At 50.9% G+C, this 19,678-nt stretch overlaps 1 protein-coding gene across 9 annotated transcripts in view; it reads left to right on the forward strand.

Annotated features, from left to right (window-relative positions):
• Window positions 1-19,678, forward strand: part of NFASC (neurofascin) — a 42,405-nt gene that overhangs the window by 21,847 nt on the left and 880 nt on the right. For 6 of the 9 annotated variants that reach the window (XM_088526883.1, XM_088526886.1, XM_088526881.1 and 3 more), the window contains 2 exons: window positions 13,624-13,755; window positions 14,201-14,270. In XM_088526883.1, the coding sequence (XP_088383009.1) occupies window positions 13,624-13,755; window positions 14,201-14,270 (202 nt within the window). Of the gene's footprint in view, window positions 1-300; window positions 316-5,864; window positions 6,102-8,342; window positions 8,460-9,541; window positions 9,698-13,623; window positions 13,756-14,200; window positions 14,283-19,678 lie in introns of all 9 variants that reach the window. The other 3 variants (XM_088526888.1, XM_088526887.1, XM_088526879.1) reach the window with 2 other exon arrangements.

Genomic DNA, 19,678 nt, shown 5'->3' on the forward strand with positions numbered 1-19,678 from the left:
GATCGCTATGAGAAAACAGCAGGTTCAGGCCGTGCCGCCAGGACGAGGTAGGTGCCCACGGCGCGGGAGCGCAGCAAGAGGCAGAGCAGGGCTCCGCTCGGGGCAGATCCACCCCGGCGGCACCGAGGAGAAATCCAGAGCATCCCTGAGCTCCCTGCTACCTCGCCGGCCGGCGCCGTCCCGCTCGCTCCCTCGTGCCTCTCGTTGCTGTGCCCTGGTTTTATGTGTTGCTCTGTTTTCTCTCCCCTTCTCGCCGACGCTCTCCTCGCACCCCCTCTCTCCCCGGCGCTGCCTCCGAAGCGACGCCAACCCCAGGTACCGTACGGGCCGGAGGAGGGACGCGGCGGGGCCCGCGCTGCCTCGCGCGCGCTCGCATGCCTTAGGGTTAGCCCTTTCCGTGGGCATGGGAAGCTGCAGGAGCCTCCCCGGGGCAGGAGCAGCGAGAAGCAGGTGCCAAAAAGCAAAAGATCCCTGAGTAAGACTCGGTGCCTTCATCAGCCCTGGGACCTAGTGCACCAAGTTGCACCAAATGCTGCAAGACGAAGTTGCCCTGTTAAACCCAGCTTTTAATTCCAGGGCCGCACAAACCCTCTCCGTGCACTCCCTGCCCTGCAAAACAAGCAGATTGGCAGCCCTGCCTGGCCCGTGGTGCCGGTCCCCATGCGGGCTGCACTAATTCCGCGCTGTTTTTGTGCATGGGAACATCCCCACCAGCACCCGCTGGGCTCCCGCGCTCCGTCCGATCCCTTCGCTTCCCGGTGCCCACGGAAAGGGATAAGCGCGATGGTTGTGCTCGGCTCTGCATGCTGCATGCGAGGCGCTGCCCGGCTTCGCCCTCGGCCGCGTGGCTCCGAGAAACTGGGGCGGCAACATCCTGCTTTCAGGGGATCCGGAATCCCAAATATCCGGAGTCTACACAGGTTATCCGGAGTCTCCACAACGTCCAAAGCACACACACAGCTTCCCGTGTTGCCCAAAGGTCGCCCAGCTCTTAGGAAAGCGGCTCGCTGGCATTCCCGCTGCAGGACACATTTCTTTTTCCCATGGAGCAATAACTCAGCAGCTGTCACAGCCCTGTGCCAGCTCCGAAAGTGGTTTGTGGGGGTATCAAATCCCTCCGAAATGCGCCCTTAGTGCTCTACCATGGAAAAGCATTTGGAGTAGCAGTATCCGTTTGCCCAGTGCAGCAGAACCAACCCACACCTGTACCTTTTGCTTTCCTATTTCATGGATCTTTCTCCTCCTTTTATTTCGTTGCCGTGATGCTTATTTATTCAATATTATTTTGCAAATTTTGCTTTCTGAATAGAGAGCAATCTTTTCCTTCTGTACTTTCTCCTCTTAAAAAAAAAAGGGTAACAGATTGGTCTGCTCTGAGCGGTGGGAAGCTGAAAACGGACTCACGAAACCTTTTTGGTTTAGAGTTGTTCCCATGCTCCTTGTGTGCTGGTTTAGCTCCTAATTCCCTCCAAGTTTAGCTTAGCCACAAGAACCCCGATTTTCTCTGTGGGTCACAATCCGTTTCTAAAGTGTTTTTCCACTTTCTGTGGATGTTGCTGAACTTCAGAACTTCGAAAAAACACCCAGTCTTTTTGTCCTTCCAGCACAATATCAATTCAGGCATCATTTCCTAAACCGCTGCTACCAAGATAAATACTTTGCCATTTAAAGGATAAGTTCTTTATAAGGATAGAGGGTATTGGTGTCTCCCCCTCCCCATTTTTTTTTTCAATTTCTCGTAGGAGAAATAGCAAAGAGCAAGGATTTGCCAGAGCTGAAGGTAGTGTAAAGGTAGCAGGTGGAGTGTTGCACCTCCAGCTCAGGCAGCGTTTGCAGGGCTGGATTCCAGCCATGGAAAGGCAGCTCGAGCCAGGCACAGAACAACCCTTATCCCAGCGCCGGCTCCAAGGGCATCTCCGGCTCCGACGCGGTGTCCGGGAAGGCAGCGCAGGGCCGGGGCCGTCTCAGCCTGACGAACGCGTGCAGGTTTCTGCTGAAATACTGCTTGACCCTTCCCTAAAGCCTCATCTCTGCTAAGTGACCTAGATTTGGTAGATTTTACGGATTCGTAGTGAAAGTTGTCTTAAACGGCACTAAAACACGCTTTGCCGTGGGCTGTTGGCACTAAAAAACGGCCCTTTTTTAAAAAATATTATTTTCCCTGGGGTAACTACAAGTGCAGAGCCATTGGTAGGTGCGTGAGAAATGGGACCAACCTGACGAAATCAGAGCAAAGTGCAAAGACTTTCCTGATGGAAGGCTGCGCGTTTCCTGGGCTAGGACTGGGCAAAAGGGCAGGCGACTCGGGCTAAAAGGTGATTTAGAAAAACGACTGGCCCTTGTGCTATGGAGACCAGAAATTCAGCCTGGGTCCCACACCACCAATGTGCATGGAAAAGCTTCATTTAGGGCCATAAATGGGTTTGGTCTTGGACTATAAGGAAAAAAAAAAGGCAATGATTTGTTTGTTCTCTGCTCCCATCTCGTCTCTCTATAATTAGGAAGCAGAGGAGAAAGATGCTATTGTTCATTTTTGAAAGGGACAGCAGTAGAAATGTAGGGAACTGCTGACCCCTCTCTTTTACAGGCTATTCAATCATTTCTTTCTATTTCTGAATTTCTTACAGTTATCAGATCTGGAACATTTTTTTTCTCTTTGTTAAAGACTTTACAGTTCCTTCTGTTGCTAAAAGCCAGGAGAGAAAGTCTCTGAAAATATATTTGGCTAAACATCAAATTTCATGAAATAATAATCAGATTCTCCAAGCCTAATTATATTGTAGGCACACCCAAGGGAAAGTCGTTACTACAGCCTAACAACACATTAAAAGCCCCATTAAATAATTAAAGAGCAGTATGGACACATATTGTTTCCTGCATTTTGCAACAAACAGGCAACTTCCAGACTGCTCCAGGCGGGACTTGGCCCCTCTCCCCATTTCATTCTTTAAATACCTCCGCTTTTGCTTTTGTGATGTTTATGACGATTAATACATTTCTGGGAAGATGGGCTAGGAAGATGGGAGCAAGAGGATGGCAAATACAGTGGGTTTCCACCCTGGATTTGCTAAGGGTGCAGAGGCAGTTGCAAATCGGCTGCTTTAGACCCCCCTGCCCTGCAGGTCAAGCAGCAGCAGCCCCTTCCCAGCGGTGTCTCCTGCTCCCAGAGAGCAGAGGGGTTTTTCCTCCTCATCCTTCAAACAGGGCACCGGGTGCTCGTGCTTTAACTGCGCTTGAAGCCGCTGCTGCCCAAGGCCTCGAGTGAACCCATGCGTTGGGCATGCAGAAAAGGCAGCAAATTCACCAGCCGTGCAAGGCTGGGCAATACGTCAGTATTCCAGCTGCGCTCTGGGAAGGAGCCGCGCGGTTTTGGCACGGATGCGGCCGCTCGGAAAAGAGCAGTTGGTACCAGCATCTCTGGGAGCGCTAGCCTGGACCAGGACCCCCAGCCTGGACCAGGACCCCCAGCCCTCCGCTTTGCATCCCGGGGACAGAGGCCTCACGAGCCCCCAGGTCCCCCGGGGCAGGTTGGCTCCGGTGCTGGTGCTGGTGGGCCCAGCTCCTTTGGAGATGCTGCCCTCCTGCCCATCAATCTCCCGGGACAGGGCGCCCTTCTCTTGAGGGGATGTCAGCAGCTCTGATCTTCTGTCTTGATCTTCCTCCCTCTGAAATCAGCTCTCGTTAGGGGACAGCTTTCAAAGAGCAGAAAATGCCCCTTATCTCCGCTCCCAGATCTACCAGCTGAGCTTTTCTTTCACATACATCCCACATTCAAAAGCAAATGAGGCTGCAGCTTTGAATCCCCATGCCCATTAGGGGCAGATTAGGCCTAAATCCTCCAAACCTGTGGGATTCCTGGCCACCCCAGGAGGGAGGTCCCGGCCCTGCCAGCATCTCCAGCTGCATTCCCAGCTTCCCTCTGCTCTTGATCTTCCTGGCCGTGCGGCACCACGCTGCTCCTGCTTCCTCCGGAGGCCACGGATCCCCCCTTTCCACTTGATCCTGCTCTTGCCAGGCCCTGGTTTTATCCTCAGTGTAGACTCAAGCACCCCCTTTCCTCCTCCGGAGCCTCTCGGAGCAGCCGCGTTATCCTGATGCAATGTGATCGCCCCGCTCTTGGGGCTGGGCTGCAGTAGAGCTAGCGCAGGGTTATCGCCGTGTGGGCAAATCTTCCCTGTCATCACTGGGAATCCAATCCAACATGAATCCAACCATTGCTGAATAGGTTGTGGCATCCAGGAGGGTCTTCCCCCATCTCATACGCAAAGGTGATGCCCTAGGTGAGGGACAGCTGAGCTTTGACTTATCCCAGATAATCTCTTCCCATCTAGGGAGCGTTAAGGCTGAGCATTTCCCTCTGCTCAAGCCATCACATCCATGGGAGTCTCTGCTGCAGACGGTCCTAGGCACCACATGGGAATGGGCCTGGGGTGTTGTAGAAGTGTTTCCACCAAATCCTGTCCTGAAACAAGCTGTTTCGTGCCTGCTTGGATCCCTTTTCCCTTGCAAGGGAGGTGCAGGGGGAAGCCCTGTACCCGTTAGCTCATCACGAGCTTCTGCTGTCACGTTCTGCACCAGAAACCTATTGCAAAGCTGCAGCTCGAGGGTTAATTGTGCTAATGGTGACAGAAACCACACCAGTCTCTCAGCCTCCAGAAAAATGCTCGGACTCAGCAATCGGGCGATAGTATTTCTCAACCCAAGGAAGGCTTTGGTAACTTAGAGCCTCAAGAGACAACTTGAGACAGCAACTTATAGCCTCAAGAGACCGCAAACGCCCTGCTTGGTAACGGGGCGAAAGAGCCGTGCGGGCCAGTACGAGGAGCTGGGCTGTACCCCAAGGAGCAGGGCTGGGGGTCCCGCAGCCCCCTCGGGTGTTGTGGCACCGGGGACGGTGGCGGGACGAGGCGGGCGGCTTGCGCTCCGTGGCTGCGTCCTTGCATGAAGCTGGCTGCGATTGCCTGGTGGTCACTGTCGCGATGACGCGGAGAGGACCCTCTCCGGACACGCTGGGGCTTGTTCTGGTTACCCCCCGCTCCATACGTGCTGGTAACTGTGATTTCATTGCAGCTGCGCTGCAGATGAACTGGCCGACCTGCTGCTCCTCTCTGCCTCAGCATCTCTGGAAGGGGTGTGAGGGGCAGGGCCCCCTTGGCTCTCAGCTGCCTTAAATCCCCTCTATCCCTGAGCAATTTGCACCCTCCAAGGGAAACCCCTCATCTGATGCACCCCAACTGGAGCACTGGCTTGTTGCAGGGAAGGAGGAAGCCCCAGCTTTGTGCTGGGGCCTTTTTTTAGTGCTTTCTTGGAACTATTTTTGATGTGTGGGTGCGACTGCAAGAGCAGTTTCCATGTGCCTGCCCTGGGCACTTGTAATCTGTTGAGCTACAGTAAGGAAACACAAACTCATGCCAGAACCACAGGGAGCATCTCAGCTCACTTAGCTGAGGCCATGGAGGCAGCTTTTTGGTTGAGTTTTCTGCTCGAGCTTTCTCGTGCTCTTTTTTAATAGTGGTGGGGCTGAGGGTACCTATTTGTGGTCACTGAATCCGGAGGCTGCCCCAGGGCACCTGCAAGGCCGAGCACAAGCCAGTGCTGGTCCCTTGGGGATGAAGGCCCTGACCCAAACCAAAGACTATTAAGCCAAAATATATTTAAAAAAGGGATTTTCTACCTCCTTCCAGCAATGCGGCAGGGCATGAGGGCCAGGGAGGAGCGTGACAGGGAGCGGAGCAGTGGGAATGTCGCTCCGGAGGCTTGTGCTCCTCGGGGTCCCCGTTTGCGGCCGTGGGCCCACCCCAACGGGGATGCTGAGGAGACAAAAGCGCCTCTAAAAAGCCAGTTTTGGCCTTTCCCTCTCCCAGCTGCCACGTCGTTGCCTCCGACGGCCATCAGCCCAACCGGCCCTCCAAATGCCACAACCGTGGCCACCACCGCCGCCACAACTACCACCAGCGCCACCACTACAGTCGCCACAACTACTACCACCACTACTACTACTACTACTACCACCACCATGGCCACCACCCTGGCCACCACCACCGTCGCCACCACCCCAGCCACAGCAGAGCGGGCGGCAGCCACCACCAAGCAGGAGCTGGGTACTTTCCTCTTTCCTCTAACCCCTATCCATGCTCCAAGCTTCCCGCAGAGCAAGGACTAGCAGCAGGCGAGGCAGGGAAAGGCTTCCCAGGGCACCAGCAAAGGCCGTGCATGGAGCTGGAGGCAGCAAGGATGCAGGGATGAAGGGTCCCGGTGGCCCCGGAGGGTTTGGGCTCTGCTCCCTTTTGGGACATCCTCCTGGTCTCCGTCCCTCTGCTTGAGCCCCAGGGATGCTGCAGCCTCTCAGGGGGTGCTCAAGTCACGGGAGCATTTGGGAATGAGGTGGAGGACCCTATGGACGCTCTTAAGAGGGTTATCGTTGCACCGGCGCTTAGTGCTGTGAAAAGGGAGGGTTGTTATTAGGGAAGACGTCGCTTTGGATCTAGCACATCAGCTGGCAGCCAAGAGACCTGTCACCGCTCATAGGAGTCTTTTGCTCTTTGTAATGTAACCCAGCCATAGCCCACAGGAAAGCTGGGAAGTGGATAAAATTACAGCACGCAGGTGTATTCCCGGGATTTATCAGGCCAAGATAACTTTAGCATGCAAGCAGCTAGAACAGGAGCCAACTTCTTTTTGGGAGAGGCGTATTCACTACTGTACGTGATTTACTGGTAGATAGGGAGGAAAACACCTCTCTGAGCCCTGCTTTCGCATACACTGCAATAACTGCAGTTAACAGATAGTTATATTCAAGTTACTAATAAAGAAAGCCAATAACAGAATCAGCATAATCAGAAGACTTCAGCTTATGTAGCTGGATAGCATATGTTCCCCAACACAACTGCAAAAGCTACACAAATGCTTGTTATTTTTTAGTAAAGAGAGAAAGGAGTTAATAATAATGAATACCAGGGTTGACACCCACTTAACTCGAGGAATTTAAACCAGTTCAGCCCTCTTGCTTTACATTCTTGCATAACATTAGCTCAGAATGGTTAAAAAAAAAAATATGCAGGCAGGACCTGCCTCCATGTGAAAGGTACTCTGCAGTGAAAGAGGTTTGCGAATTAGCAGCACATTTCCTAGGCTGCACTAATTTGCTTAATAAAAGCTGCAGTGCTCAGGTGAGAAATGTCAATGTGCAGCTTGGAGCACCCCAGCGAGGTCCAGCCGGCACCGGCAAAGCGGCTCCGTTGCAAATAAGCAGAATCCGTGCAACAAATCCGTGCCTTAACAAAAATCAATTAAAAACTGGAGCTTATGCATAACTTGTTGGTAATGGAGCAGCTTTGCAAGAGTTCTCCTGTGACACCGTCGCATTTAGCATGGGAAACTGTCCCAAAGCTGACAGTTTTCTGGGAAGGGGCACGGCCACAAACCAGGGAATGGGAACAGTAGGGTAAGACAGGGAGAAGCTAAAGCAGGGGAGGAATGACAGGGGAGCAGTGCGTGTCCCAGGCCAGCCCGAGGACATGCGCAGAGAGCCCGAGCCATAATGCGGGCAGACAGGGAAGCAACGCGGCGAGCGCGCGTTGGGTTTGTGTGAGTGATTCTAGGTCAGGTTTTCTTGATCTTGCAGCACTGGGCTCTCCCTTGCAATTTCTTACAAGCCAGGTAGCTGCCCTCATTCCAGCAGCTGAAGCTACTAATCTGCATTTGGCCATGCCAAAAAGCTGAGGTTTAAACTGCTGAACTTTAAAAAATTAAAAAAAAAAAAAGGGCAAAAACCCCCACTAATCAGAATAAAAAGAAGGAAGCTAAGGTGCAATTTATTCCAAGTCACCTCTATGCACCCTAAGCTAGTGGCTTAGCTCTACTTTGCTCGAAATAGAAGTCAATCCACTCTCCAGAGCAATGTCGACTTTCCTCAACTTCAAAATCAGAACCGAGTGACTTCATTGCCCCGGTAGCTGCCTGTATGAAAATCCTCGTTCCCGGTCGCTCCGTCTCGGGGCCGTGCGCGCTCGTGCGTGCAGCGCTCGCGTTCCTCTGGGCACGGGCTTAGCCAGGCCATTTTCATACGGGCTGAACCACCACAGCAGTCCTGAGACTTCAGCGCTAAACTGAGAGCAGCTGGACTTAAATACCAATATGAAGTGAGCTCTTGCTACGCAACTTCCCTCAAAAGTTAAGGATTCTATAACAAATAGGTGTTTCCTTAGGCATGGCCATACTCTAAAGGTTAAGATGTTATCTTTAGGAATGATTCTGTAAGATTTTACCAACGCCAGATGCTAGATGAGGTCTCGTTCGTGTCTAATCCAAAATACTAACTCCTGTTCTAACCTGTCCACCAGCCACCAATGGATCGTCCATATGGGACATAAGAGCTTTGGCTAATAGTAACTGGGCAAACATCACCTGGAGCCACAATTACTCTGCAGGAACTGACTTTGTGGTTAAGTATATCACCAGTAAGCATCAGATCGCGTGGGGACTCTACAGGGGGGCGATGCCATCAGAGATCCTGCCAGCTCCCAGCCCTCCAAACCAATCCCCAGGGCGGTCTGAAGTCCCGGGTGTTGAATGATGCTGTATGGGCCACACAGAGGACGACAGAGGAATATTGATATGCAGGGGGACAAATCTTTAAGGAAAAGCAAATAAAACCTACAGAAATTGAGGAGAGTTTTAAAGACGGCATATGTCCAAAGGCCTTTTTGAACGTGGAGTTGGCAGAATCCTCTATGACCCCAAACCTCCTGGCGTAACAGATAGCAGGTGTCTCTTAAAACCTTAAGGCTGGACTTAATCTGGGAGCTCAAGCCAGTATCTCTCCTTTTAGTCCTTGTTTCAAAAAGCTGTTTTCATGCTGCTGGGGTGGTGTTTTGCTAATAGCCAGGCAGCAGCAAACGCTGCTTATCTCTGACTTTAATTCCCAGCCATTTCAGCCCTCACACTGTCCTGTATGTTGGTCTGAAATAGGCATTTAAAAGAAACCAACTGCACAAAATTATTGGCATTGAACTGCTTTTGGTTGTTTACAACATTGATGAAGGCACCTTTGACCTAAAACCACTTCTCCTAAGGCCCAGACGATGCCTGTTGTCGCTCCCAAATCTCCAGCCTTCATTCAGCAAAGCAGCATCTGCTGCTCTCGGCCCCAGTGAGGGAGCGGGACCACCCGAATCCTCTCCCACAACCCGGGGCGAGCGCGAAATCCCCTCTGCACCGCGGGGATTATAAACCCAGGCTGCTCTTCCACCCGCCGAGCCCACGCTCAGCACCATCTCCAGCCAAAAAAGGACCCAGGAGCAGGGAGTTCTCCTGAAGAGCTATCCATATGTTATTTACCAGTACTGCAAGCAGGGATGCAGCAAAAATGTATTTTTTACATTGCTGTTTCCCTTCTATTCCTGGTGAGGAACAATCCCGGAGCTGTTAGTAGCCCCCGGAGCATCGTGGTGTGTTATTCCTGCTCGGGACAGTGTCATGTATTGCCCGGTCGCCTCGGCAGCCCTCGGCTTGGGTTTGATGTGCGGTTTCTGTTCCTCAGGTAACAAGACCGAGAAATCTATCCCGGTTAAAGCTCAGACCCCTTCCTCTGTGCAGCTGGCTAATCTGACGCCCGGGATGATGTACAAGCTGTGGGTGTTCCCCATATGGTCTAGCCCCAGCGAGCACTCTTACATTACCTTTACGACAAGCTCAGGTGAGAGGGGGTGGTCACAGCGCCCACGCATGTCACTCCATCCCGAGCGGTGTCACCGCCACTGCATGGACCGACCCCATCCCCGCGGGCCATCGGCTGCGTCCCCGGCTGCGCACGGGCAAAGGGACATGGCACCCGACGGAGCCATCGGAATGGGCTTTTAATGAGGGTACAGAGGGGTCCGTGTTGTCACACCGCTGCGCTGGCTGCTGCCGTGTCCCCCCATTGTCACTCGCGCGTCGCTTGTTGCCGCCGTGGTCATTGCTTGGGGTCTGGGTGAGGGACTGTGCCGAGGGGACACCCACATTTGCACCAGGCCTTGGTGACAGTCACCTCCAACACACAGGGCCTTCCAGAAGGGCCAGGAATGTTTCCTCTGGCAACTTTGCATCTAATTACCCGAGCAATTTTCCAGTTCTATCACCTGAGTGATTTTTATAGCATCCTAATTACGGGCTTCCTACACTGCCCACCGAGTGCCGCAGAAATACCGACTTGCACAGGCACTGAATCAGGCTTTAGGTATTTATAAGGCTTCGCTGTTCACACTTGCTGAGTTTCAGTAAATCGAAATAGCTCCGACTTGCTCGGGATTCACTCAAGGGTTTCGCCATAGGAATTTATCCACGATGCCCGTCTAACATCTCTGCTTAAACATTTACCTGCCACCTCCACGCCAAGCTACGCTGAAAATTATAGTAGCCCAGATAGGATAAATGATTTTAAAGAGCTAAAATTTGCCAAGACCCAGGCATGTAAGAAGAGAAGACTTGGTTGTCCCAGGGATCCGTGAAGCTTGGGAAATTCTAAAATTCTACTAGCCTTAAGCCTAAGCCCAGCTTTTTTAGTGAAAAAGAAAAATACAGTAAAACTTCCTGTAATCTGCAGCATTTCTACATGAATAATCACTAAAACTAACCCAACAATCTGCTCTAGAAAAAAAATACATATGTTTTTGCTGATCTTTAGTCACTGGATTACAGTTGGATTTTTTTATTGGCATATAGGCCATGACTATTAGATAACACGTGTTTTCTATCAAAAGATTATAATTAATTAAAAAGAAAACAGTTCCTGCAGTTGCTTCTAAATCAATACCTGTTCGATCACACAGCTGCTTTCTATTACTTCCCCTTGGCGCTGGCCTTACATTACAGCAAATCAAAACATCCTCCGTGACAGCCTTGCACTTAATCTTCTCCTTTTGAGCGCCGCAATGACAGTCATTCGTTTACTCTAAATACAAGATTGCCGCGGCTGTAATTTTGTCGTCATGAGTTGCTTTTTCGGGAAGGATGGCAATTATACCCCTACCTTGATGATGCGCAGGGCCACGATCCTGCTGCAAGATCCCCCAGCGACTTGGCGCTCAAGACGCTCCCTCCCATGCAAAACGCAGCCTCAGTCTGCACGAAACAACCCCCTCGGGCTGCTTTGGTGTCTGAAGAACCCCTCAATTCTGCCTTTTAAAGAAAACCTCCTGGCAGGACTGCTGATACAATCTGCCATTTCAAAGCTCTCCGGTGCAGCTTTATTCCTCTCTCCTTCCCGAGCGCTCGGTTAATTGAATCCAGTTCCCAGCCCCACTCTCGGGTAATCTCATTCTCTCCATTTTAAGTACATCTTCGAGGACTGGATAGCTCAGGTTGTATTAAAGGTAAATATTAAATGTGTTACAGTATTACAGGGAAAAGCAGCAAAAGGGCCAAACTACACAACCGACTTCTACCCTAGGAGGTTGGTACCTAAGGCTGCTTCTGCACTAGAAGTTCATGGCATGATGAAGATGATGAGGATGGTTTTTGCCTACAACCCTTTGAAAAAAAAAATCTCACTCATGAATCTGGTGCCAGGCTACAGAGAAGACAGAAACTGAAGACTAAAATGTTACTAAAAATGTTGTAAAAGGCAGTCAGTGCTGGGAGCATCGAGGGGGTAATTGAGGAGCCAGACCCTGGTGCGGAGGCCTCTGGATGTGGGATGGGGAGGCTGCAAAACTGTGCATCTGGTTGTAGCCTTCCTAAATAACGCTCCCCTCTCTGGCTTCTTAATATATTATCCTGTTTCTAAAAGCCAAGCAGAGGCACAGCGCGGGGCTGATGCTCCGTTACTGCTCCTCGTGCAGGATTTGGAGGTTTCTAAATCCAATTATCTGCCATTTCTCAGGCATGATGTGCTAACAGCACTCTGCAAAAGGACATTCAGAGACGGCTTGTCACTGCTTGTACTGTTCACAGCACCTCAGCTTAAACTGCTCCGATACACTGGGGTGGGGAAAATGCTCCTTCTTTCCTCATACGGTGACTAACAAAGGCACCCACTCAAATTCTGCAGCTGTGCTTGGAGCTGGCTTGCAGAGGAGCCCTGGGAAGGGCATTTTCACATCTGTTCTTGATGCAATACTGCCCTTGTGCAGTTCAGGAACTGTTAACCCAAGGATCATTCACTGGGGACAAGTGTTTCGCTGCTTGCAACAACCTGCACCTACACAGGACAGCAGCGTCTCACAACCGGCGTGGGTTGGAGGGGGTGGTTGACTTGGTTCACTTAAATAACTGAGCAATGAAACGCGATAAAACGGTAGCGTGGCCCTTTCCAGCATCCTGCAGCACTACAAACCAGAGTAGCCACGATCAGCTACGAGCAGCAGCAGCGATCTCGTTTGAAGTTGCTTTTTGTCACTTGAGCATCCATAAAAATAATGCTCCCTGCTCGGTATTTTCCATTTCAGGCAACCCCCTGCTAAGTCCCAGCTCCATCCTGCCCAGTGAGAGCTCCCCTCGCTCCTGCCGGGAATACCTTGCTCTGTTTGCACTGCAGTCTGCTTAAATTAAGCCCCCCTGCTGCGCTGAAGGTTGTTTTCTCCTCTGCTCCGTCTTGCCGAATCCCATGTGCATGTCAATGAGAGCCAGGATATGGCAGCTTCTTGCTATTTATAGGACACGGATTTGTCCGTCTGACCGCGTAGGGATGCTGCAAATAACAACCCAGGGCACGAGCGCTTGAACATGGCAATCAGGAGTCGGGCAGGACTTTTCAGACCATGTCTTAACATTTTGGTACCCAGCTGCCCTTCGCCAAAGAGCTGCCACCAACCCAGGCTCTGCCAACACCACGTCCCCGCTCACGTTTTGGCCAAGTCTTGCTGGGTCTCCACATCTCCTTCCTCAGTCACCCAAGGTGACAAGAGATGCCCGCTGTGACGGTCTCCGTTGCCTTCAGTGCCACTTGTTGGCAATGCCCACGCACGTACCCAGGCTCACAAATAGCAGCTACAGGCGGCTGAGCACCATCTCTGGCTTCTCCTAGTTTGAGGGGACACTTTGGCCACGCTCATGCGCACACAAAAGGACACAACCTGCAGAGCTCTTCCCAATCATCCCTGTCCCGGGCTCCCTGATGGACCCCAAGAATTAGGATTTCCCCCAGCTCCAGGCTGCTAATGAGCGCTGCAGAGCTCAGCAACCCTCTGGATTTAATGGTGCTCTCCTAGCCAATTTTATGCCAGGGATTAAATCTTTTAGCCATTGCTCGGGCATGTTTATTCCTGCTCTTTGCACAGCAGCCATCTCCAGGGTAGATTTCAGACACTGGAAAGGAACGATCAAATCTGTTACCCAGCTTCTTTTGCCATTATTTTCAATGCGTTTTTCTCATTGGTCTGTGCTAGGTTTTATTTTATGTTGTGACCCTTTGCTGTGTGTAGCTATTGCTCAAATGTTGTGTTGATATACCTTAAAAAAAGCCATAAACCAGGTTCCTGTAGGACACCCTCGGATAACCTGCCCAATACACCCCACACAAAAATACACTGCCTAAAACGCATCGTTTTAAACTGATGGACTGAGGTTTTCCTAGCAGTTTATTCCTCTCTGTTGTCTTGGTTTTTCCCCCATAGTTTATTTTTTTCCTTTCAACTTCCCCAGCTTACACCAAGAACCACGTGGACATCGCGACCCAAGGCTGGTTCATTGGGCTCATGTGTGCCATAGCCCTCCTGGTTCTCATTCTGCTCATCGTGTGCTTCATTAAGAGAAGCAGAGGTGGAAAATACCCCGGTAAGACCCTACACAGCAATTTTTATGCTTGTGGTTTAAACTTTTCCAGGCTTCCAGGAGCTAATCAAATTGTATTGCTCTCAGATAGATGCTTCTGATTAAAAAGGCTTTTCTTCCTCCCTAGAACGAACACTATTATTAGTGGAAAGCCTTTCAGTTAATTAAAGATTGGCGAGTTCTCTGTGCTATGCAGGAGGCAGGATACAGAGCCGGGCGCTCCTGTTCTGCCTGACCTGACACCTGCTCTGCACATTTGCTTATCCTCTCCTGGAAAAAGCCCTTTTCTGGCAAAAACCTCATTAAATTTTTGCAAAGCAAAGATAAGGCATTTTAGGAACATTCATCAATTAACACATCCTCTCTAGCCACCTTGAGTTCTCATGCCTTGGTGCCTCTATCATTTATCCTGTTTTTTTTATCATAAACGTTGTGCTTGCTTACACAGTGCGAGATAACAAAGACGAGCACCTCAATCCTGAGGACAAGAACGTAGAAGACGGGTCATTTGACTACAGGTAGGTCCCCACGTGGCATGTGCATCCATGCGACCCTCCTGCCCCATCCGCCCCGCTCTGCAGCCATCACAGACCTCACTGCTGCCCCCTCTCCCCATAACCCTCATGCCGAGGTGCCCCATTCCGTCCTGGAAGGTTTTTCTCCCACCTTCCTCCTCCTGCCTCCTTCTCTCAGCAGGTTCTCCACCAAAGGGAACATTTCCTATCTAAAATCCGGGAAAAGTAACCTTTTGCTGTGCTGGTTTCCTTCTTTCCCTGTCCCTCCTCTTGGGAGGATCTGTCCAGGCAGGGACATGGGACTGACAGCAGCTGCTTGGGACACAGCTCTCACCAGGTTCACATCAACCTGAACGATGCACACACTCGACCCTGAAGCTGCCAGAGGCTATTTCAAGTATATAACCCTATAGCTCAGCCTCTCTCCTAGTCGTAAGGCACAGAAACATCCAAAGTAATGCTTAAATCAGCCCCCAAAGCATGTAAGGGTGCTCATAAAGGTATTTATTTAGGGGTCCGGGTCTAGGTTTTTTTGCAAGGTGCTCTTCGGGACAGCGCAGCCCGGTGTTCTGCTGTGACAGCTCTGCTTTCACCACCGTCTCATCAGCCTCTTTCAAGCAAAATGATGTCCCTTGAAGGACAGCATCTGCTCTTCCTCCAGCCTCCCCAAATACCTCAAACCAAGTGTTCTCCAGGCCCGCTCACTTCCAGTGCCGCAGTCACCATCCTCTTTATCTCCTTGTTGCTTCCAAGGAACACAAAGAGGTAAAGGTGTTGGATCCATGCTTGGCTGATGACTGGGATGGATATACCCAGTTCCATCACCTACGGTGCACTTTGCTTTTCTTTAAGAAATTACAATGCATCTTTCCGCCCGAGCTGAATCCAAAGCCCAATTAGACTGGGAAGTGTTTATCTCCTGACTTCAAAGCAGAGGTTAATTAAACCGTATGTCATTACCAGTACTCCTAGCACTATAAATCGACATAGCAAAGACGGGAAGGATTTATTTACAATTCAGAAGAGATGCAATAAGCCACACATGCTCCACCAAAGACTTCAGAATGAGCAAAGTGAATATATCTGCCTGCGCCCTACGATATAAAGGAAAGTTAGAATAACTGCATTCTTCAGGATGTCATGTTTATATCATTAGCAGCAGTGTAATTACATTGCAGCAGTGACTGTTTTTCTCCAAAGGATGCCATAAGCCAAAGCTCCCCAGTTTTCTCCAAGGCCTGGGAAACGATGCAGACTACAGATAAATCCCAGTGAGAAGCAACATAAGCGGCACATTCTAGGAAAAGGTTGCCATTCCTCATCGCCCTGACACAACATGCCAGGGCTGGAACTCCTTCTCCTTCCCTGCTACATTCAGTTATTGCTCTTCGTGGTGACAAGTCGCACTGGGAGCCTCGGAGCGGGGCCCCAAGCCCAGCTGGATGGGAAGGGGCATCTCTCCATGCGCGTGGAGGAGCGGGAGCCCTGGAGCCAGGGATGGCCCCGGAGCGCAGGACACGTCTGCCTGTCTGCTCCTTGGCACCAGACCCATGGGGAATGCGGAAGGGTGTTTCCAGCACAATAATTACAAGGGAGAGAGATGCTTTTTCGGTCACCTTAGAGCCTAGCAGCACACTGCACTGCAGGGTCACTTCCAGCACCTGGATAGGCAGAGGGAAGCCGAGCTCCGAGCACGGCTCTCGCCTGGAAGCGCAATGGGATGAGCTCAGGAATGCTGCACCTGCTGCCCAAAGCAGCTAAGCCACAGTGCATTGGGAATGGCATGGGAATGCTTTTCCCTATGACCTAGTGGCTCCCACTTAGCTGAAGTCCAAACTTCATTCCCAAGAGCTGGAATGCTAAAGACAGAAGCCAGAAGAAAGGTGAAAACAGGCAACTTGGATCCCATTCATACACGAATAACCAACATTTCTGAGCACCAGGGATATGGGGGGTCATTATCCACAGGTGTGAGCTCTTTGCCACCTTCCTGATGGTGGATATGACCTTTAGAGAAGGCCTCTCTAGCTACAGAACTGGGGCAGAGCTTGTACCACACTCCAGAATACCCTAGTGTTTTCAATCACACTGTCCCATAGACTACCTGGAGGGGAAAAAAAGGCAAAAATATGAAACAAAAACCAGGACCAAACAAAAAAATCTCTCCCCGCTCCCTCCCAGGATCAACAGGCTTCCTGGGAGAAGGGATAGGAAGGAGGCTTCCCTCAAGGAGGCAGAAAGGAAGGTGAACTTGAAGGATGGATACGAACGCTGTTGGCTGATTAAGATTCAAAATGATTGCAGTGTTAAACTCGAGGAAGGCAGCAATTAGTATTTCAAGCAAGGACAGGATCTGAGCTGACGTGAGCTCGTCACCGGTCCCCCTCCCCACCTCCACATAGCATGTCTGATGTGCTCTCATCATATCTCCCGTCCTTAATGCCCTGTGCATGCAACTTTCCGATCTCTGCAGCCTATAATTAGGAGACACTGTCACATCTTTCTGTCCCACTAACAGAATAATGGTTTGCCCGGGCAGAGGCTAAGCTGCAAAGCTTCTTTTCGAAGCAGGGGACCATTATCCTTGGACAATGTTCTGTGCCAGTGACTGTGCCTCATTATACCAAATGTTCAAGCACGTGGGGGAGCCAGCTGGGAACGTGGGCCGCCGGGATGGGAAAGCTGGGGGTTTTTTACCTTCCGGGCTCCGGTTCAGGCCCAATTCAGACCGGCAGCCCCGGCCTACGTGGCCATCTCAGTAGAAAGCGAGAGCTAGATGGACCCTGGACACAGAGCTCCGGAGCCGCGCGGGCAGGAGCAGCCTTGGCATTGGGATTGCCGGGGCCCTCGTGCACCAGCGCTGGGTCGAGAGGAAGACCCGGCAGCGGGATGAAGGCCGAGGGGGCTCCGGAGCTCGGCTCCATCCCAGCTCGCCCTGGTTAACACGCGGCCGGTCCCACCGCGCGCCCCGATCCACCTCCCCGCTCCATTTGGTATAACGAGGCAAGCAGCTCCACGAGGAATGCAGTGACTACCTTTCTTTCTTTCCCTCCCTTCCCTTTTTTAATTTTTTCTTTTGGAAAAGCACTGCCCCTGTAAATGCATACCTCGTCATATCTCTCTCTGATCAGGCTCTTTCTGCTTCTCTCTGTTTTATTCCCATTCTTTCTTCTCCTTTTCACCTGGTCTATCCACATGGACCATGAAGGTCTCTTGAAAGGTAGGACCACGTGCTGCCAGAAGTCCGGCACATTTAGCTTTTTTTTCTTTTTATTTTTTCCTCCTTCCTTCTAGCAGTTTGTTTCTCTCATAGCTGAAAATATCTTCCCCTCCCTCTCCCCGTTCCTACCTAACACATTAAACGAGATCCGTCTAACTCGCGCTGACACTGGCTCCCATGCCCGGCGAGTTGCGTTTTGCTTGGAAATGCTCCGTGGGCTCCTCCGAGCAGCAGCCAGAGCCCATTCCCGGCACAGGGATGAGTCCCGGGGCCGCTCACGGGTCGTTGACCAGGGCAGATGCAGGAGTGCAGCTCGGTTTTGACGCGGGTGCTCTGGTTTTCTAACGCCCACATCACCAAACCCTATAGAAATCCCTTTTAACGGGGTTGAATCGCATCAACCTGCTGCCGACCACCTGCTTCAGCCTCTTAATGCACTAACAGGACAAACAGTGATGGAGAGGGGTAAAACCAGGGGCAGGTTTGGGAAATTCACTGCCTGGTGTCCAGCACTGCAACCCCCCCGTTAGGGAGAATCTGGCTCTAGATTCAGCTTCACCTAAACCCACTCCAAGCCTTAAGGACCTTTCAGACAAAAACATCTGGGTTTTGCCACTCTCTGCTTGACATTTCTGGGCCTTTCTAACCAGCAGTCCTGCTTGCAGACTGATTCTCTCCCCCTCCCCAAAAGGAGCTGCTTACAAAGCTAACGAGTTAATTTTTATTGCGATGCCAAGTTAACACAAGCCCCCAAATACCAGTTTTGTATTAGTGCTTAATTTACAAAGTGCTGATGCACCAAAACACGAGCTAAAGCTGCGAGTTTTACCATGGGGCACCAAACTCCCCTGCGGTCCAAGCGAGGGGCTGCTCTGCCACAAATACAACCAAAAGTGGCCGGTACTTTGATGGATTTTAAGGAAAATAAAGAACCAAGGAGCGTGCCATACCAGGGAGCAACTTTTGCAAGTCCTGAGCTTAAAAAAAAAGGAAAGAAAAATGAAAGAGCGGGTGGGGAGAACGTTCGAGTGGGTACGTGACGTCTTGAGGAGTATTGCCCAGTTTGCATGCTGGATGTAAGATCAAACATGAGCTAATAACTAGCTGATACAAAAATCAGGTTTTATATAGAGTAATCCGCTCTCATCCTCAGTGCAAGGTCATAGAATCATAGAATCATAGAATCATAGAATGCTTAGGGTTGGAAGGGACCTCTAGAGATCATCTAGTCCAACCCCCCTGCATACGCAGGGTCACCTAGAGCACGTGGCACAGGACTGCATCCAAGCGGGTTTTGAAGATCTCCAGAGAAGGAGACTCCACAACCTCTCTGGGCAGCCTGTTCCAGTGCTCTGTCACCCTCACTGTTAAGAAATTTTTCCTTAAGTTCCTATGGAATTTTTGATGTTTCAGTTTCCGGCCATTTCCTCTAGTCCTATCAGTGGCCACCACTGAAAAGATACCATGACCGTCCTCTGCACTCCCTCCCTTGAGGTATTTATATACACTGATTAGATCCCCTCTCAGCCTTCTCTTCTCCAGGCTGAACAGGCCCAGCTCCCTCAGCCTCTCCTCATAGGGCAGATGTTCCAGGCCCCTGATCATCCTTGTAGCCCTGCGCTGGACTCTCTCCAGCAGCTCCACATCCCTCTTGTACTGTGGAGCCCAGAACTGGACACAATACTCCAGATGCGGCCTCACCAGGGCTGAGTAGAGGGGCAGGATCCCCTCCCTCGACCTGCTGGAGACGCTCTTCTTAATGCAGCCCAGGATCCCATTGGCCTTTTTGGCCACGAGGGCACACTGCTGCCTCATGGTCAACTTGTCGTCCACCATGACACCCATCTTTATGAAAGTCCTTACCCTCCCTAGAAAACACAGATTCTCCCCATTTTTTTGTTAAAAGGGTTTCTTTAAAGGGTTGATTTTTTTGGGGGGGTCAAACTATGTATTTTTTTTCAGTGACCTGGCTTAATCTTTTCCAATAAAAAAAGGATAAAAGGGAAACAAATTGAACAAACAAGCTTAGATGCTTAGAAATAAGCTTGGAAAGGTAAATTTTCATTTTGGAGTTTTGGAAGCTGCAGAGAACTTGGCATCCTATATATGCCCCCTTGCAGTGCTTTGAAAACCTTCCCCATTGCATGCAGCTATCTAAAGTAGACAGTGTGTTTTTACATGGAAATCTGAA

Source organism: Tinamus guttatus, unplaced genomic scaffold (genome assembly GCF_059628265.1).
Source record: "Tinamus guttatus ecotype Peru unplaced genomic scaffold, ASM5962826v1 Tinamus_guttatus_pri_ptg000259l, whole genome shotgun sequence".
Classification (NCBI taxonomy): domain Eukaryota; kingdom Metazoa; phylum Chordata; class Aves; order Tinamiformes; family Tinamidae; genus Tinamus; species Tinamus guttatus.